This window comes from Cyrtonyx montezumae, unplaced genomic scaffold (assembly GCF_038088225.1).
Source record: "Cyrtonyx montezumae isolate F1298 unplaced genomic scaffold, pur_monq_1.0 scaffold_17, whole genome shotgun sequence".
NCBI classification, from domain to species: Eukaryota; Metazoa; Chordata; class Aves; order Galliformes; family Odontophoridae; genus Cyrtonyx; species Cyrtonyx montezumae.
Window position 1 is genome coordinate 21,346,995 of NW_027071903.1, and position 17,065 is coordinate 21,364,059.

The 17,065-nt window shown below is 56.1% G+C and overlaps 3 protein-coding genes across 4 annotated transcripts; 2 read left to right on the forward strand and 1 right to left on the reverse strand.

The window, feature by feature from the left end:
- The first annotated feature begins 505 nt into the window (after positions 1–505).
- SNX1 (sorting nexin 1) lies at positions 506–11,139 on the forward strand. 2 transcript variants are annotated; one of them, XM_065733690.1, is made up of 15 exons: positions 506–656; positions 1,636–1,738; positions 2,592–2,728; positions 3,908–3,974; positions 4,735–4,778; positions 5,688–5,829; positions 6,344–6,422; positions 7,112–7,187; positions 7,707–7,820; positions 7,947–8,040; positions 8,602–8,807; positions 9,823–9,966; positions 10,082–10,162; positions 10,423–10,494; positions 10,739–11,139. In XM_065733690.1, the coding sequence occupies exons 1-15, from the start codon at positions 522–524 to the stop codon at positions 10,787–10,789; spliced, it is 1,545 nt and encodes a 514-aa protein (XP_065589762.1). In that variant the 5' UTR covers positions 506–521; the 3' UTR covers positions 10,790–11,139. The 2 variants fall into 2 exon arrangements, with proteins under 2 accessions (XP_065589762.1, XP_065589763.1); XM_065733691.1 differs by lacking the exons at positions 506–656; positions 2,592–2,728 and having other exon boundaries at positions 1,640–1,738.
- A 487-nt stretch (positions 11,140–11,626) lies between these two features.
- On the forward strand, positions 11,627–13,161 carry SNX22 (sorting nexin 22). Its single transcript, XM_065733709.1, has 6 exons — positions 11,627–11,705; positions 11,994–12,077; positions 12,194–12,298; positions 12,374–12,468; positions 12,542–12,615; positions 12,703–13,161. Exons 1-6 carry the CDS (start codon positions 11,637–11,639, stop codon positions 12,804–12,806), a joined length of 531 nt encoding a protein of 176 aa, XP_065589781.1. The 5' UTR covers positions 11,627–11,636; the 3' UTR covers positions 12,807–13,161.
- A 13-nt stretch (positions 13,162–13,174) lies between these two features.
- PPIB (peptidylprolyl isomerase B) lies at positions 13,175–14,504 on the reverse strand. The gene is made up of 5 exons (XM_065733706.1): positions 14,339–14,504; positions 14,106–14,219; positions 13,938–14,031; positions 13,624–13,808; positions 13,175–13,551 (listed from the first exon to the last, which is right to left on the reverse strand). The coding sequence occupies exons 1-5, from the start codon at positions 14,492–14,494 to the stop codon at positions 13,429–13,431; spliced, it is 672 nt and encodes a 223-aa protein (XP_065589778.1). The 5' UTR covers positions 14,495–14,504; the 3' UTR covers positions 13,175–13,428.
- Between the last annotated feature and the right edge of the window lie 2,561 nt (positions 14,505–17,065).

The following is a 17,065-nucleotide window of genomic DNA, read 5'->3' on the forward strand; positions in this document are numbered from 1 at the left end:
GCACGTGGATTACTGGCATGCCAAAAATAGTTCATGACACCTGTATTTAAGCATCTGTCTGTTTATAGGACGTTGAAACTGAAGACCCAAAAGCAGCTTTAGAGCTCTGATAAAGTTTCTGCCCCGTGGCAGAAGGGAGGGATAGCAGCAAGGCCCTTGAGATAAGGATGGGCAATGCTGTTTTCTGTTCCCAGCAGAGCAGAGCGCAGCCCGAGCGGGGGAGGTAACGAGGCACAGGGACAGCTTGCAGTCACGTACAGCACCGTGCTCGAGGCAGGGCACTTTTCCCTACGGCGCTGACTTAGGTTATCCCAGCGGGGGGCGCAGGATGGCGGATAACGGCGCGCACGCTGCTGTGCCCGCCGAGCCGCCCGGCGCTGCTCATTGGCTCCCCGTACTGGCCGACGGCAGATCTCACCCAATCGCGAGGCCCCGCCCGCCCTCAAGCCCCGCCTTCGCGTTTTAACCGACGGCGGTGACTTCCGGTCTCGCCTGTCGCGGGCGGAAGCGGCGGCGCGGAGATGGCGTCGGGCGGTGCCGGCGGCTCCCGCTCCCCCTCCCCGGGGCCGCACCTGCCCCCGCCCTTCCCACCGTCCTGCGGCGACGGCGACGCCGCCGACAGCGACACGGAGGGGGAGGACATCTTCGCCGGCACCGTGAGTGGGGAGGGGGGGGCGGCGGGGCTTTCCGGGCCTCCCTTGCGCCGTGCTGAGCAGTGCTTGGGGCCCGCTGGTCCGTGCCGCCCGCAGGCCTTGGCGCGAATCGCGCCTGCCCGAGCACAAAACTGCTGCTCGGCTAAAGCGGCTTATCGGGCGCTTAACGAGGTTGTCAGAGCAGCTGTCATAACTAATGCTCGGTGCTCTGTCCTTGAGCGTTTCCTCGTGCAGCTGTGGGGATAGAGCCGTCAGCTCGGGCTCTGTCCCTGCGGTGAGCGCCGGGCTGGGGTGTGACAGTGGCCCCGGTGGTCATTGTGCCAGAGGTGCTGGGTGCCACTATAGGTTTCTCTGGAGGAGGCTGCAGCTCTCATATAGCAAGAAGTGGAGAGCAGGGCGTGGTACTTCTGTGTTCTTAGAAACCAAGGCAGACTGAGGACCCAGGGGCATATATCCCTCTTCAGCATTTGAGGCTCATCAGGGAGACTTCAGTACCCCCCTTACCTTGTCTGCAGAGAGCTTCTTATCGGCTTGGGGAGCTTACCCACACCTCCAGTGTGGGAGCAGAGGATCTGAGTGGCATCACACACAGCTTACTGGTGGGAGTGCTTCTGCTTGCTGGGCTGTGAGTTGGAGGGCTGGGTCCTACTTGAGAAGCAAATTGCTGTGGGTCTGTGCTACCAGCAGCAACATCCTGGCTTTCTCAAGGGGTCTCGTGTTGTTGGCATGCTCACCTGAGGCTCCCTGCTGCTGCTCACTTGACCTGAGTGGTGCTGCTGCCAGTGTGCAAACAGGAGGGCTGGGTCTCCTGGAGGTGTTGTGAGCTGTTGCAATCTGTGTACTCAACTGGGATTGCGAAGGGTGCTGGAAGGGAAGCAGCCTCTGGCTGCTGTGCGTGCTGGGTTTGTAGTAGTGACTCTGTGTGGCAGCATCTGGACCAGCATAAGCAAAGCGTGTTTGTGTCCTTTATATTGTTTTACAGAGCAAACCCCCAGCACCAAAAAGGGAATTGCTACTTCCTGTGAACAACAGCTCCAAAGAGAATGGGGTTCGTGTAGAGCAAGATGATCAGGACCTATTTGCAGGTGAGTCTGTATCTGAGCACTTACTGGTGCTTCCTGAACTCTAAGCTTGGAGTCATCTGTGTTCCGTGTGATGTGCCTGTGGTTAGGCTGCTTGTTCTGCCCTATCACAGCTCCTTATCTCTCAAGCTTGTGTTGTGCTCTGGGAGAGCTGAGCAAGCACTTGTGATGTTTTAGGGGACGTCCTGTAGCCTCCTCCAGGTCTCTCACTTAATCATGCAGCAGGATTAACTGCCTGGAAGCTGAACAGGCCTAAAAATGAGCTTTTATTAAACTACAAGGCCGCAGTTGAAGGGCCTTTGTTCTCTAACTTTTCCTCCCTCTGTGCAGGTAGAGGAAGCATGTCTAGCTGAGATGTGGCTGTTCCCCAGGAACAGGGAATGTCACACCCCTCTGTGGAGGGAGCGAGGAGGGTTGGACCTTCTCCAGCAATCCTCTTCCTTGGCTGAGTAGGAGACCTCTGGCAGAGGCATCTGAAAGTCAGTTGTGGAGATATCTGGTAACAGGTGGAAGCTTTGACTTCCTCTGGTTGATGAGTGTTTTGGGAAGGAGCCAGTCTGTGTGCAGTGTTACAATCCGGTTTGTCTGTAGCTTTTTGTAACGTGCAGCTGCTGTTAGCACACAGCAAGGAACTGCTGTCTGCCTCAGTTTCAATTAACAAAAATGTTTGGTGCCCTTACTGCAGCGAAGTTGTATGAAGCTGTGCTTGGTGCATACAGATGCCCTCCCTGTAGCTTTTTTTTAATGCTGATTAAGACTGTTGTTGCTGCCTAGGTCCTGTGAGCCTCTCTGAAAATGCTGACATTTTTAGAAACCCAAAGTTGAGAGGCTGACCCTTGCTAACTTCTCTTGACAGATGCCACTGTAGAGTTGTCTCTAGACAGCACACAGAACAACCAGAAGAAGGAACTGGCCAAAGCATCCAATCCTGTCCCCCCAATAGAAGTAGCTGCAAGCTCTTCTTCTAGAAACCCTCCAAAGAGCTACGAGGAGGTGAGAACTGCTCTCAGCTTCCCAACTTGCTGTGCTGGTTTGGGACTGTAATTGGCAGGAACCTGTCTGTTTACTCAGATACATACCTGCATATAATGATGTCATTAATGTAATTGGCACATTGGATGCCCTGGCTTTATCTTGGTCATCAGTCTGGGGCTTGAAGCAGAGCTCAGGTCGGCCTTGCTCTTGTGGGAGCGAGGTGGTGCAGGCTGCTTCCAGCGCTGAGAGCGAGCAGCTGATCTGAGGGTCTGAGTTCTAGCAACCTCTGTGGCCACAGATATGGGTAGGTGCTGAAACTGCTCTCGTGTGGGTTTAAAAAAAGTCTCGTGAGTGACTTGGAAGCATGGAGTACATAAGAGGAACTTGTGGTCTGGTTGCCAAGCCCATTCAGGCAGCGCTTGGCCTAATTCTGTGTCCTTTCCTGTTGAGAAATTAGTACTATTTTGGTGACAAGCAGAGAGCTCCTTTTCTGCCCTGGGCACCCCAAGATCACGAGGACCCAGCAGTACTGTCAGTGTCTCAGGCTGACTCAGGCAAAGCAGTACAGAACTTGGGCAGGATGCTGAACTGATTGGTGAACCGAGAAGCTCTCACCTTCAGTACTTTAAACAAGAGGCTGTGTGGGGCAGAGTGCTTTACCTTCACCTTACTGATGAGGAACTGTAATGCTTTCTGAGCAAGCCTGAAGCCTTGGTGGACTGTCAGAGGCAGTACTACTGTTTTTGCTGCCTCTGTCCTTTAGTAAAGCAGGGTTTGGGCTGGGTCTGCCTGTTGCTGTCACAGTTCTCCATCCCTGTGTGCCTGCACAGTGTAATATGCCATCTGTTCAGTGACTTCACCTGTTTCAGATCAGAACTGAAATAATGACATAAAAGAGCCCAGAGGCTCTTTAATATTATATCTTGTGCAGAGTTGTGCTGAGGCTGGGCTCAGCATCATTTTGCCTGAGTGATGAGCAGTTTGTGCATTAGTTTGTGCAGATAGCATTGCTGTAAAGACAAATCCAATCTGGGATGCTTGGAACTTGCAGCTTCAACACAAGTGTGAAGCCCAAGCATTGCCTTGACCAGACTGAAATATCAAAGATGCCTTTGCAGTAAGACAAGCACACTGTAACATATGGAAGCCTGGATTTCTAGCTCTAACTTGCTGTCCTTATGTGCTTACTTCAAACAGCTGGAAGAAGAGGAACAGGAGGACAAATTTGAGTTGACTGTAGGAGTGAGTGACCCAGAGAAAGTTGGTGAGTTGTATGTAGCTGGCAGGGGAGAGGCAAAGCTGCCTTAACGTGAAATCAGGTGTGCTGTGAAACCTTCCCTGGCAGCTGTGGAGCAATGAGAAGCAAGAAGCTTTCTCTCTGTTGGAAGTGGGGATCAGAGCAACTTAGCCAGCCACAGGGCAGTCCAGAGAGAACCCATCTGATCCCATCCAGCTCATGGCTTCTGGAGCTGGGAGGTGCACCAGCTTCTAATCAGAGGTGCACTGGGGCAGTGTCTGACTTGTGAGGATGCCCTTTGCTTGGGCTACCAGGTAAACCCTCCTCTTCCCAGACAAGGAGTTTCTGTATTAGCTGGAGAAAAGACTGGCTGTGATGTCCCAGGATCAAACCACAGGCAGCCAGGGGCCGTCTGACTTGCATCCTCTGAATAGACTGCTTCATGTGCCACACAGCTGCTGAATTGTGACATGCTGAGCAGATGTGTGGAGTTAGCCCCATTGCTGTCAGCATAACAAGTGTCTGATTGTCAGCGTTGGCTGCCTTGGGAAGGAAAAGGAGGGCTGAGCAGCCAGGCTGGGGAAGTGCCTGGTGGGCAGAGCTCCAGCATCCTGCTGAATGATGCTGCCTCAGAGTCTGCGTGCAGGCTCAGGGCTCAGATCAGGATCACCGAGGCATGCAAAGGTCAGGGGATTGCTGGAGCCCGGTGCTTTGCAGACACCAGAGCCTCCAGGTGATGGTGCAAAAGGCCAGTCTTGTGCTAACACTGTGGTTTTGCTTTCCACAGGGGATGGCATGAATGCATATGTAGCCTACAAAGTATCAACACAGGTATGTCTAACTTGTCATTTTTTTCCCCCAGTCTAAGGTAGCTGGACTGACCTTTCCTTTTCATGTCAAGCCAATGATGATCCAGATAGATGGGAGGTCTGAATCTATGTGGCTTCATGAGTTATAATGCCAGCTTACATATCAGAGGATGAGCCTAGCCTCTGAAATAGGTTTGTGTCTATTTGGAAGGAGACCTTTTCAGCTGGTATCTCTGCTCAGCATTGGAATGACCAGCAGGAATGTCACCTGCTAGGGAGAGCCCCAGATGCTGTGTCTTTTGCTAATGGTTCTGCACTGATGGTTGTTTCAGATTAAGTTCACCTGCTTGCAGCTCTTCCCGAAAAATCTCTTGTCAGGACCTGTTCTCTGGAGCTAGTCACAAGGCATCAAGCTTTTCACAGCTGATCTCCTGCTTTGGGGCCCATCTCTGTGCTCTAAAAGCCTTTCCTAGCTGTCTGTCCAGCAGTTGTTGGGCTACAGGCACTGCATCTTGCTATGCAAACCTGTGGGTGCATGGCAGGGACCTGGGAGATTTGTTAGCTGGTAGCTTTGCTCTGCAGACACAGTTGAAAGCTGCTGATGGCCTCTGCAGCCTAATGTGTAACCTGTGGGGAGCAGGGATGGTGGGATTAGACAAAGGGCAGGTCTTAGCAGGCAGCCTGTGTGCTCAGTAACAGCTGCTCTGTTATGTAGTGGATTTACACTGCTGCTCAGCCCAAGGAGAGCTGTTGGGAGGAGATTTGCTGAAAACATAGGCCACAGCTTGCTCAGTTCGGTCTCGTGTGTTCCACAAATCCCACAGAGCTCAGGATGTCCTGTTTCCATCTCCCAGAAATGACAGTGTACATAGTACATGCATGGGCAAGCTTCCCTGGGTGGGTTTGACCTGAGTCTTGTCTCTTCCCCCAGACGAGCATGCCAATGTTCAGGAGCAAGCAGTTCTCAGTGAAAAGGAGGTTCAGTGACTTTCTGGGTCTCTATGAGAAGCTGTCGGAGAAGCATGCCCAAAATGGGTTCATCGTGCCTCCACCGCCAGAGAAGAGTCTCATAGGTGAGTGGTGGAGGAGCAGAGTGCTGCTCTAGATCTGGTCCTTCTGATTTGAGCCTTGTGCCCCAAAGATGGGCCTGCCTGCATCCTCCAAGCTGAGAGGGAAGCTGCAGAGCAGTCAGAGGAAGTAGGTGCATAAAATAATGTGAGTTCTGTGATACAACTGAGCTCTGCTGGTTCCCTGCTCGGAGCTCTGGGCTTCAAGCCTTGTTAGAGTTGATGAGTGGCTCCACATCCTCTTGGAGCAGAGTGAAATCACTGCACTGTCACTGACTTGTTCTGTTCACTTGGGTCCAGACCTGTAAGTGTTCTGGTCTCACTTGGCATTGCCTCTTTTCTGGGCATAGATTTCTGCTAGATGTAGGTATAAGCAGATGTTAATTTTCCAAGTAGCTCTTCAAGCAAGGTCACATTTCTCTCTTGTCACCCTGATAGTCTGTATGCTTTGTGACAGACCTTGCTACCGTGTGCATTCAGTTTGAGGCCACTCATTAATTGCACCTACCTTCTGTGCTAGGAATGACCAAAGTGAAAGTTGGGAAAGAAGACTCCTCCTCTGCAGAGTTCCTAGAAAAGAGACGGGCTGCTCTAGAGAGGTACAGATCCCAACAGCTATCCCCTCGTGCCTGAACCAAGCAAGGGACCTCAGAAAGGTCAGACTGGCTGCAGTCTCCTCCCTACATGAGAAAAGCAGTCTGCTTCTAGGCTTAGAGGGAACCTAGAGGCCACTGAAGAATTGCAACTACAGAGTTGCTTTGACTCTGAAACTGTCTTGTGCTTCAAAAACTCTTGCTGGCCCTTGCCCGAATCTGGCTGAACTCTGACAAGGCAGGGAGATAACTGATCTGTCTCAGGAGCTCCAAAATCTGGATGCTAAGTAGTGACACAAACAGGGTAGATCAGGTGAGAAACAACTCACTCTCTGTTGAACTGTACAGCCACCCCTTCTGACTGCTGTAGGTAGCAGCAGGATGCCATTTACCTCCAGCTTCAGCCTCAGAAGTGTCATCATAAAAGGATGTAAGACTGAATCTTCATCAGTTATCAAGTAACCTTGGTATAGTGAATACTGGTGCAGGTGCAGACTTGTCTCACAGGAGTCCCCAGGGAGGGAGGACTCTTGGTGGGAGGATGAGAACGTCTTGCTGGGTCTGACGTCAGCTCCCGAGCTGCTGTTTCCAAGCAGAGAAGTGTATTGCAGCTCACCTGTGTGTGCTGCAGCTCACCAAGGCGGCTCGGAGCCACGCTCCTGTGGAGGTAACTAGCAGTGTGTTCCTCTCCCCAGGTACCTACAGAGAGTTGTCAGCCATCCAACTATGCTGCAGGACCCAGATGTCAGGGAGTTCTTGGAAAAGGAGGAGGTCAGTAGTGTGGGCTAACGGCTGCGAGTACCTGGGCATGCAGGGGGAAGCAGTGCACAGGGAGGTAAGGGGGCACAGTGCTGCAGTGCTCAGTGAGAAGCAGCAGGGTGGGAGCTCTTAACTAGTGATGGGGAAAACAGGACCTGTTGTGTCCATTGGTGCATATGTGAGCACCGTATGCTGATAACAAGCTGTGGCCAAGCCTGCTTACACCACCACAGGGGCACACGTTGAGAGCAGGAGTTGTCTTTATTCTGAAATGCCTTCTGTGTGGAGGTCAGAGGGGACCAGAGCCCGATGCCCAGCTGATATGGAGAGCTGACTGCCAGGCTGTGTGGCAAGTGTGCTCCCTTCACTTGTGAGGAAAACGTGACCATGCAAAACTTAGCATCTGCCTAATGCTGTGCTAGAGGGCTTTGGAATAGGAACAGACTGCATGGAAACACCTTAGCACACTGTTATTAATGCTCACAGTGACTCTCATCCCCTGGCCAAGCAAACTTTTCTTTTTCTCTGTAGCTGCCAAGAGCAATAGGCACCCAGGCCCTGAGTGGAGCAGGAATACTGAAGATGTTCAACAAAGCAACCGATGCTGTCAGTAAAATGACCATTAAGATGAATGAATCGGACATAGTAAGTATTTGGATGTCTGTGGGCTGTCCTTGTCCTTGCTGCGTGTTCCCATTGGGAAGGGATGCATGGACAGCTCTGCAGCCATGTAGATAATGTAGGAACCAGCTCTGGGTCTGTCTGTTTCAGTGGTTCGAGGAGAAGCTGCAGGAGGTGGAGTGTGAGGAGCAGCGGCTGCGGAAGCTGCATGCTGTTGTAGAAACACTTGTGAACCACAGGAAAGGTAACAATCTTGGTTTTGCTTGCTCTGTAGCTTGGACTGTAAGAGTTAAGCCTTGTGAAAAGATAGGTTCATAGGTTCATAAGGTTGGAAAGGACCTACAAGATCATCTAGTCCAACCATCCTCCAATATTGCAGATATGGCAGTGCTTCCTTGCTCTTAGTCTCTTGGCCTCTTTGTCCTGGGAGACAGAAGTAAAAATGATAATGCCACAACTTCTGTCCAGTTGTACAGACTTAGAATGTGAGCCTGGCGGGTGAGAGCTGCCGTAGCAAACCAGAGCAGAGCTGTCCTCTGCTAGGGAACAGGAATGTTTCCCTTTGCATGTTTTGGCTGACATCTGCAAACTTGTGCCTGTCCTCCCATTGCTGCTTCCCTTCTCCTTCCTGGCTGGGGTTCCTCCTGTCCTGTAGAAGCTGCCAGCTCTCAGGTGGCTCTGCTAGCTGGCATCTTTGGGGGCTACAGAAAAGCAGCTCCCATAGCTGAGCTCTAGGTCAGGGCTTTCCTTGTGGAGCACTCAGTGCAGCAGAGCCCACAGCTGACTCCTTTGTTCTGTTCACTAGAGCTAGCATTGAATACAGCACAGTTTGCAAAGAGTCTGGCCATGCTGGGGAGCTCCGAGGACAACACGGCCCTGTCCCGAGCACTGTCCCAGCTGGCTGAGGTGGAAGAGAAGATTGAACAGCTGCACCAGGAACAGGCTAACAATGACTTCTTCATCCTGGCCGAGCTCCTGGGAGACTACATCCGCCTCCTCTCAGTTGTAAGGGTAAGCACTCCTCTGGGGCAATCCTCAGAGCCAACCTCTAGGGCAAAACCACTGATCCTAGCATAGATCTTAGGCTTAGGTGTGCCAGGAAGTGGCTGGTCCTGCAAAAGCAAGCAGAGAGCATGGCATCTCTGGTCCCTCCAGAGTGCAGAAAGCAAACTTGCTGCTGGGTTAGGAACATGGGACAGGTGAGACCTGGCTGTGCTCTCGTTGTCCAGAGGGGATATGGGGCAAGTTCATGGCTTGTAGATGGCCTAGCCCTTCCAGGGCAGAAGGTTGCAGCTGCTGCAGAAGTTGTAAGCTGGTAACCTGTGTTGCAAATAGGGCAGACCAGGTCTTGAAGTCTGCCTGCCTGGTGTGCAGGCTTCAGTGCTGGAGGCTGAACAAAACAAGCTCCCTTTTTGACAAAAAAGTCTGGCAGGCTGTCTTGTTCCTGCCCTAGCTGGAGACTGCAGAGGCCAAAATGCAGCCTGCTTGGTCTGCTGCTCTCAGAACAGGGAGATACGATGGGTACTGCAGAGGACGAAGACTACTGATAGTGCTGGGGTAGGCACGTTCTTGGAAGAAGCTGTAATGTTGCTACAGCCTTCACCTGCCTCTTGGCTGCTCCGTCCTGGCCAGGCTACCACACGCTGCTTTCTGCTCTTCCAGCTCTTCCCCACTATGTCTGGATGCATTCAGAAGTCTGACAGCTCTTCCTTGCCTGGGCTGGTGGCTCACAGAAATGCTGTCTGGCAGGTGCTGGAGTGCTCTGCTGTGACTTGTGGTCAGTGCTCTGCTGGAGAGGCAGCGTGGGGCTAGCAGAGGCGTTTCCTTGCTCTGGCTGTTCTGACAAAAGGAATAAACAGCCCCACACTGAGGGAGGCCTCAGAGCTGCCCTTTCCCTGATTGAGCAGCGGGGAAGACACTCAGGTCTGCTGTCAGCGGTGCCCTGCAGCCATCAGAGATGTGCTGAGGGCACAGCCCCGTGCTTGTCTGGGAATGTGCCAGCCCAGCCCCTCCTCCTTCCTTTCAGGGAGCTTTTGACCAGCGAATGAAGACCTGGCAGCGGTGGCAGGATGCCCAGACCATGCTGCAGAAGAAGAGGGAGATGGAGGCCAGGCTGCTGTGGGCCAACAAACCCGACAAGCTGCAGCAGGCCAAGGAGGAGATCTCAGAGGTGAGGCGTGCTGTGGCCCCTTGCCTTTGAGCAGTCGGGTTTGAGCAAAACCACTCAGACAGTGAGCAAAAAAAGCTCTGCTGCCCTGCAAACTGCACTCTGCCTCTCTCTGCAGTGGGAGTCTCGTGTGACGCAGTACGAAAGGGACTTCGAGCGCATTTCTGCTGTGATCCGTAAGGAAGTGATCCGGTTTGAGGTAGGTTGGCCCCAGCCCTCGGCGTGTGCTTCTCCTGGCTCTTGGTGATATTTGCAAATGCAGATGTGTTTGAATGGGGCATCAGTGCTGCAGAGCAGCTGGTTGGGGCTAAAGGGGGGTTCTGCTCAAAGCATGCAGCTCTGCAGGGGTCCTCCAAAGCATCATCAGGATCTGCCCTATGTTTTGTCCTCCCCACAAAGATGTGAGGGTTTCAGAGGTTGCTGCAGCTTTGTGCTCACTTCTGCAAATGTCTCTTGCAGAAGGAGAAGTCCAAGGACTTCAGAAACCATGTGACAAAGTACCTGGAGACGTTATTGAACTCTCAGCAGCAGGTGAGTGCCCCCTGCCAGCCCTCCTTCACTCCTGGAGCCTGAGCCCCTGGAGGGGCATCCCGAGAGCGAGAGAGAACTTGATCAGTGTTGTACCCCAGGGGATGCCTGGATGCAGAGCTGTGTGTGTTGGAAAGGGTGGAAGCTCATCCTCAGCCCCTAAAATCGCTCTCGCATCTGCTGAAAGCTCATTCGTGATGCACGTGAGCCGTGCTGGCTCCTGACTCTTTCCTCCTCCTCTTTGCAGCTGGTGAAGTACTGGGAAGCGTTCTTACCCGAAGCCAAGGCCATTTCTTAACTGGACCAAGCAGACAAGCATACCTGAACTTTGCCTTTTTATACACTATACCTCTTTTACACATGAATGAACCCTAGTTAAACACTTCAGTGCTGGTAGAGGTGTAACCCCCAAACGAGCAGCTTACAAGCCAGTTACTCTTCTAACTGTATATTTTTCATTTAGTAACATATATTTTCTTACTGAAGAGAAACGAGTTTCCTGCTTTCCAACCAGCCCTGAGTAGGTGAAGAGTAAAGGGGGTTAACGACACTATAAATGTATATTTTTCAGGCTGGGTTTTAAGGCTCTAATGACTATCTTACTCCTGCAGTGCCATTACGACGATGTAATAAACTTGTATCAGGGCAGCCAGGCGTGTGGTGGTGTGGGAGAGGGCGGGGAGGGGCCGGGGCTGCTGGGAAGAGGCTTCAGGGATGGGAGGGAGGTGGTGCTGCCTCCGACTTTGTTGTGACGGTGGAAGCTGTGACCTTGGTGCGGCCCACACACCTGTCCCGGCTGTTGATTAAGCCCGGGCTCTCTCGTTAAGGCCTGGCTGGTGTTTCTGGACTGAGCTCAGCCTTGGGGCTGGAGCTGCTCCGCAGGAGGCTGCGATGCTCCCCTGTCCTGGTGATAACAGGGGCCGCCTCTCGGCCCCGGCTCTGGCTGCAGCAGCGCTGATCAAAACTGATACCGACAGCTACAGGCGACAGAAAGAAAAAAAAAAAAAAGGGGAAAAGCACGCTTGTGCTGACTTCCCACTTTCCTTTCCTCTTATCCCTGTGCTACCTTCGGGCTGCAGAGCTCCAGGGCTCGCCCGGCAGCCAGGGCGGGTCGGGGTGGCCCTGCGGTGCTGCGGCGGTGGGCGATGATCGCAGTCTCCATCCCCGCAGCGGAGCCCGAGGTGACGGCGCGCGGCCCCGAGAGGGCACACACGGTGAGGGGCGTGGGGCGGTGGTGGAGGTCCCTGCCCGTCCCCAAGGGTCCCCACCTTTCCTTGGGGACAACGGTCCCTTTCTGCCCCGTGTGGTGGTGGTCCCACGTTCTCCAGAGGCTTTGGGGACCCTGATGAAGGGGCCAAGGGGGGGGGGCTGTGGGTCCCCTCAACCCCGTTGCTCCTGCCCTGCCCTGGGGTTGGGGGGGGGGGGGGAGGGTCCTGTCTGTCCCACGGGGCAGTTTGGGGCTCCTGCCCGGGGAGGATGAAGGTGAAGATGAGGAGGTGCAGGTGTTCCTGGTGGAAGTGCTGTGCAATGGTCGGCGGCACACGGTGGCAAAGCGCTACAGTGAATTCCAGGCACTGCACAAGAGGGTGAGGACCTGGGGCCAGCGGGGCAGGGGGTCTGCAGCCAGGGGCCTCCCCTGGGGACCCACAGTGGTGGCCGAGGCGCCCATACCCCCCCACCCCCACCCCCCCCTCTGCCCCAGATCAAGAAGAACTGCAAAGTGCCTGACTTCCCCCCACGGCGTGTTCCCAACTGGGTGCCCAAGGTGCTGGAGCAGCGCCGGCAGGGCCTGGAACTCTATATCCAGGTGAGGCACGGGGGGGCTGGTGGCAGCACCTGTACCCCATGGGTGCCCATACCCACCCCCCCATCCCCATCCCAGGGCGTCTTGTGCCACAACAAGGAGCTGCCCCAGGATGTGCTGGACTTCCTGAAGGTGCGATGCTGCCAGCAGGATCCCAAGTGCTGCAGCCCAGCGTGAGTCTGTGGGGTTTCCCAGGGCTTGGGAGCAGGTCAAGGGCCGCCGGGCTCTGACATCCCTCTCCTCCAGTGTCAGCCACCCGCCCTCCCAGCAGCCTGTCCTTGGCTTCTACACTGACCCCTACGCACAGCCACCAGACGCGGGTAAGGATGGGATGGGAGCGGCCCTGCAGTCTGCACGGCTCTGTGCTGCTGGGCTTCACAAAGCTGCACTCCTGTCTCTCCCTGCAGACGCGCTCCCCAACGCTGTGCTGAGTGGGGTGCTCCAGGGCCTCTATGCTCCACGGCACTGCTTCCCCTGCACAGCTGTGCCCGGGGGGCAGCTGGGCTCCTGAGCACACCCACCACCTACAACAGTGGTGTCACACCGAGGATCCTGGCAGTAAAACCATCCACAGGAGGTGGGAAAAGCCCAGCTGGGAGCTGCAGCGGCATTCTCTGCTACCACATGCCTTGGTTCGGAGCTCTGCCAGCCCCCGCCCTGCAATGGTGTTGCTGTAAGAGCTGCCAGAGGCTGAACCCACACTGGAAAAACCCCTCCTCGTTTGGGCTTCAGTGCAATAAACCACTGTGGTTATACTGCCCAAAGCTGGCTCTGTGTTTCTGCCAAGTAAATGCAGGGCTAGCCTGAGGGCTGCTCTGAGACGGGAGAGGGAGAAATTGGGCTGAGACCCCTTGAGAGAGCAGCACAGAGGCAAGTCTATAAAAAACACATTGGTCACATTTATTGGTGCATGTGCTTCTTATAAAAGAAGTGTTGGGCAGGAGAGGACGGCCCCGTCCTGCCCCCTGGGAGCAGCAAGGGCTGGGAATGGGGACTCAGCAGCTGCCCACGCCCTGGGATACCACTGTGGACGCTGGGGTATGCACAGGGGGCAGCAGGGCGGCCTGCAGCCCGTGGGGGGGCCGGTTTCCACGGCGCTGGGCCCCGCCGCAGCTCCAGCCCGCTGGGACAGGTCACTCCTTGGCGATGGCGAAGGGCTTCTCCACTTCGATGGTGCCACAGTCGACAATGGTGACATCCTTCAGGGGCTTGTCCCGGCTGTCTGTCTTGGTGCTCTCCACCTTCCTCACCACGTCCTGGGGAGAGCAGCGGTGTGAGTGGAACAGTGGCTGCACAGCAGCTCCCCTCCCCACCTCTCACCCCCTTACCATGCCCTCCAGCACTTTGCCGAACACCACATGCTTGCCATCCAGCCACGGCGTCTTCACCGTGGTGATGAAGAACTGGGAGCCGTTGGTGTCCTTGCCGGCGTTGGCCATGCTCACCCAGCCCGGGCCATAGTGCTTCAGCTTGAAGTTCTCGTCAGGGAAGCGGTCCCCATAGATGCTCTTCCCTGAAAAGAGAGAAAAGGGCCGCGTAGCACTTGTGGAAATACACCGGGACGGGCGGACGTGAGCCCATTCGAGCACCGCGCTGCGAGACCACCCCCCCTACCCCACCTCCCCCCCCCGAGCCGCCGTACCTCCGGTGCCGTCCCCGCGGGTGAAGTCCCCTCCCTGGATCATGAAGTCCTTGATGACGCGGTGGAACTTGCTGCCCTTGAAGCCGAACCCTTTCTGCAGGGACAGTGCGGTCACCCGCAGGGAGAGCCGCGGTATCGCGCGGCGCCCCGGCCCGGCCCGGCCCTCACCTCCCCGGTGGCCAAAGCCACGAAGTTCTCCACCGTCTTGGGCACCGTCTTGCCGAAGAGCCCGATGACGACGCGCCCCACGTCCTCCTCGCCCAGGCGGAGGTCGAAGAACACCTTTGGGGCGGGGGGTTGGGGGGCCGTCAGCCGCGGCCTTCCCGTTCGCGCGGGTCCCCGGCCCCGCCCGGCCCGCGGTCGCCGAATCCCCCGGGCCCGTCCCGGCCGCCCCCACCGACCTTGGCCGTGACCTTGGGGCCCTTCTTGCGCTCGTCGGCCCTCGAGGCGGCGGGCAGCAGCAGCAGGAGCGCCGCGCTCAGCGCCGCCGCCGCCAACAAAGCCTTCATCCTCCGCCGCTCGCAGCTCGGCCGCAGCGCCCGCCGCGCCGCCTGCATCCGGCCCCTCCCCGCCGCCCCCCCCTCCGGCCGGAGGTGGTGCGCTCCCGGCCCCTCCGCGCGCGACGCCCGGGCGCGACCAACGGCGGCGGGAGGCGGGGGGGGGTGTCCCGGAGCCGTAGGGATGCCGCCACGTCGCCCGGAGGAGGCGCGACCAATCGGCAGCGGGCACGGGGCGCGGCGGCCTCGAGCGGGGGGCGGGCTCAGAGCGGGCACGGCCAATAGGAGCGGGCGGAAGCGGGGCGGAGTTTCCGAGCGGGCGGTGGTCGCTCTTCTGTCGGCTGCGCCGGGGAACGACGGACCCCCGCCCCGCCCCGCCCCCCGCGCGTGCTGCCCGGGGCCCGCCCGTGGCATTGGCGCCTCCGGGGAGGGGGCACCCACAGCGCCTCTGGGTTAACGACGTCCTCCTCGCGTCTCAGCTCAGCGCCCTCTGATGGAAGAATATCTTCCCAACATCTCCCCTCCTTTATTTTAAAGCCGTTCCCCCTCGGATCACTGATTACACTGTGTAGAGTCGCTCTCCCTCCTGCTTGCAAGCTCCCCTCTAGTAGCACAAGGCCGCAGTGAGCTCTCCCCACAGCCTTCTCTTCTCCAGGCTGACCCCCCCCCCTCGCCCCCCCGCTCAGGGTGCACTCACCTGTGTCACTGATGAAGATGCTGGAGAGCACCAGTGTCAAAGTGCACCCCAGCCCAAGGAGGGAATGTGTGGGCACAGGGAGAGAAGAAATGGCTGCCACCACTCCTGTGGGGCTGAGCTGTCCGTGGCTGTGAAGCACAAAGCATGGTCCATGAGAGGGGTGGGTCACCAAGAGAGCCCAAGAGAAGCAGAGGAAAATAAAGTGTCCTGTAAGGAAGCAGTGTTTTGGGGGAGGGGGAAAATAAATACGTCTCTTCATGGAGAACAATGCAGCAGTGCAATGTTTTATTGAAAAAAACAAACAAACAAACAAAAAAACCCTCTCACTTGACACCTCAGAAGACTGCATCGCACGGTTGGCGGGCTGCTGCCGGCCGTCCCCCCACCCCACGCACCCCGGCTCTCCCGGCGAGGTCAGGACTGCTCTCTGGGCTGGGAGCACTGCCTGCTTCCCGGCACACAGCTGGCTCAGCCCGGCTCGGCTCTCATCACCTCCCAGTCCCTGGGACAGTGGATTCTCAAGTGCAGGACTTGCTGTTACCTTGCTTTTTTTCCTTTTTTTTTTTGAAAAAACCACCCAAACACAAAAACCCACCATCTTTGCCCTGTTGAAGAGTCCAACGTACGATTATAGTGCAAGAGGGCTTGGTACAAGTGAGCATTACCAGCATGCCGTGGGGGGGACAGTCCTCCCCTACAAACACATGATCATAGGATTAAAAGAACATCGTATCTCCAGAGATAAGCAGAGCAGGTCGTGGTGAAACAGCTTTCCAACCAACCCACTTAAAAACAAGGTCAGGAAAGTTTCTAAACAATCAAATACATTCACTTAAAAAAAAAAATTAAGAACAGAAACCACTGAGATGGCCCCTTCTTCCCCCCGCCCTCCCTCACCCTGCAAACACTTACATATGCTGCAACTACAAGCTGCTCCTGGGCGGATGCAGCGAGGAATGACCACACACGGCAGGAGATGCAGAAGGAATCGAGTTCTGGTGACAGGCACTTAGTGGGGCTTGGGAGGGCAGCAACAGAAGTGTCTTGAGGCCCGGCTCCACCTGCAGTGACACGGCCGCTCCCAGGGAGCGCCTGTGCCCCTTTCCCCCTGCAAGACGCCAAACCATGGTTTCCTACAGCAGGGGGGAACGCCTGTGCCAGAGACGTGGGACTGCAGAGAGGCAGCAGAGGTCAGAACAGGGAGGGTGAGACATGGCCGGTCCCTGTCCATCCTCCAGCAGGAGGGGAAGAGAGGACAAAGTGCTCCGGCACTTGCGTGCAGGAGATGGATGGTCCCTTCCTGCCCCAGCCCATGGTGCACCCCGAGGAAAGCACTTTGCAGAGTGAGAACGAGGGTGCACGCAGCTTCTGGAGGGTGTGCAAGCAAGGAGTGAGCCAGGCTGCAGGGCAAGGGGCCACTGGGGAGAGCAGGTGTGGCCACGCTCAGAGCCGCGCTCCGGCGGGTAAGGCATCAAGAGGCAGAGATGGCTAAGGACGGCCCGGAGGGATCCTGGCACAGGAGCAATGCCTCCCCATGCTGACTGCACACCTGCTTCAGGGGAGCACGAGGAGTGAGCCCAGGGGCACCCCGCTCAGGGTGATGCCTTGCCCCTTGGCCTGCATCTACTGAGGACGGGAGCCACAGCTCCTGGAGGTGCCACAGCACAAGCCCAAGCCTACTGCTCGTCGCTTACAACAGGCCGCGAGGTCTCGTCTCTCCCTCTCCTCCCTCTCCAGTCCCCGGGGAGCGCAGCCCTGTGTTTATGGCTAGTGAAGTCCCTCAAGCAGACGGTCCCAGCGCAGTCAGGTGGCACACGTTGAAACACAAAGCACGAGCATCTATTTATTCACAAACTCCCCCAGAACTGCCTGAGCTTGCCACAGCCCCACCATGTCCAGGAGCAGCCTCAGCCTCCTCCGAGTTCAGAAGCGTG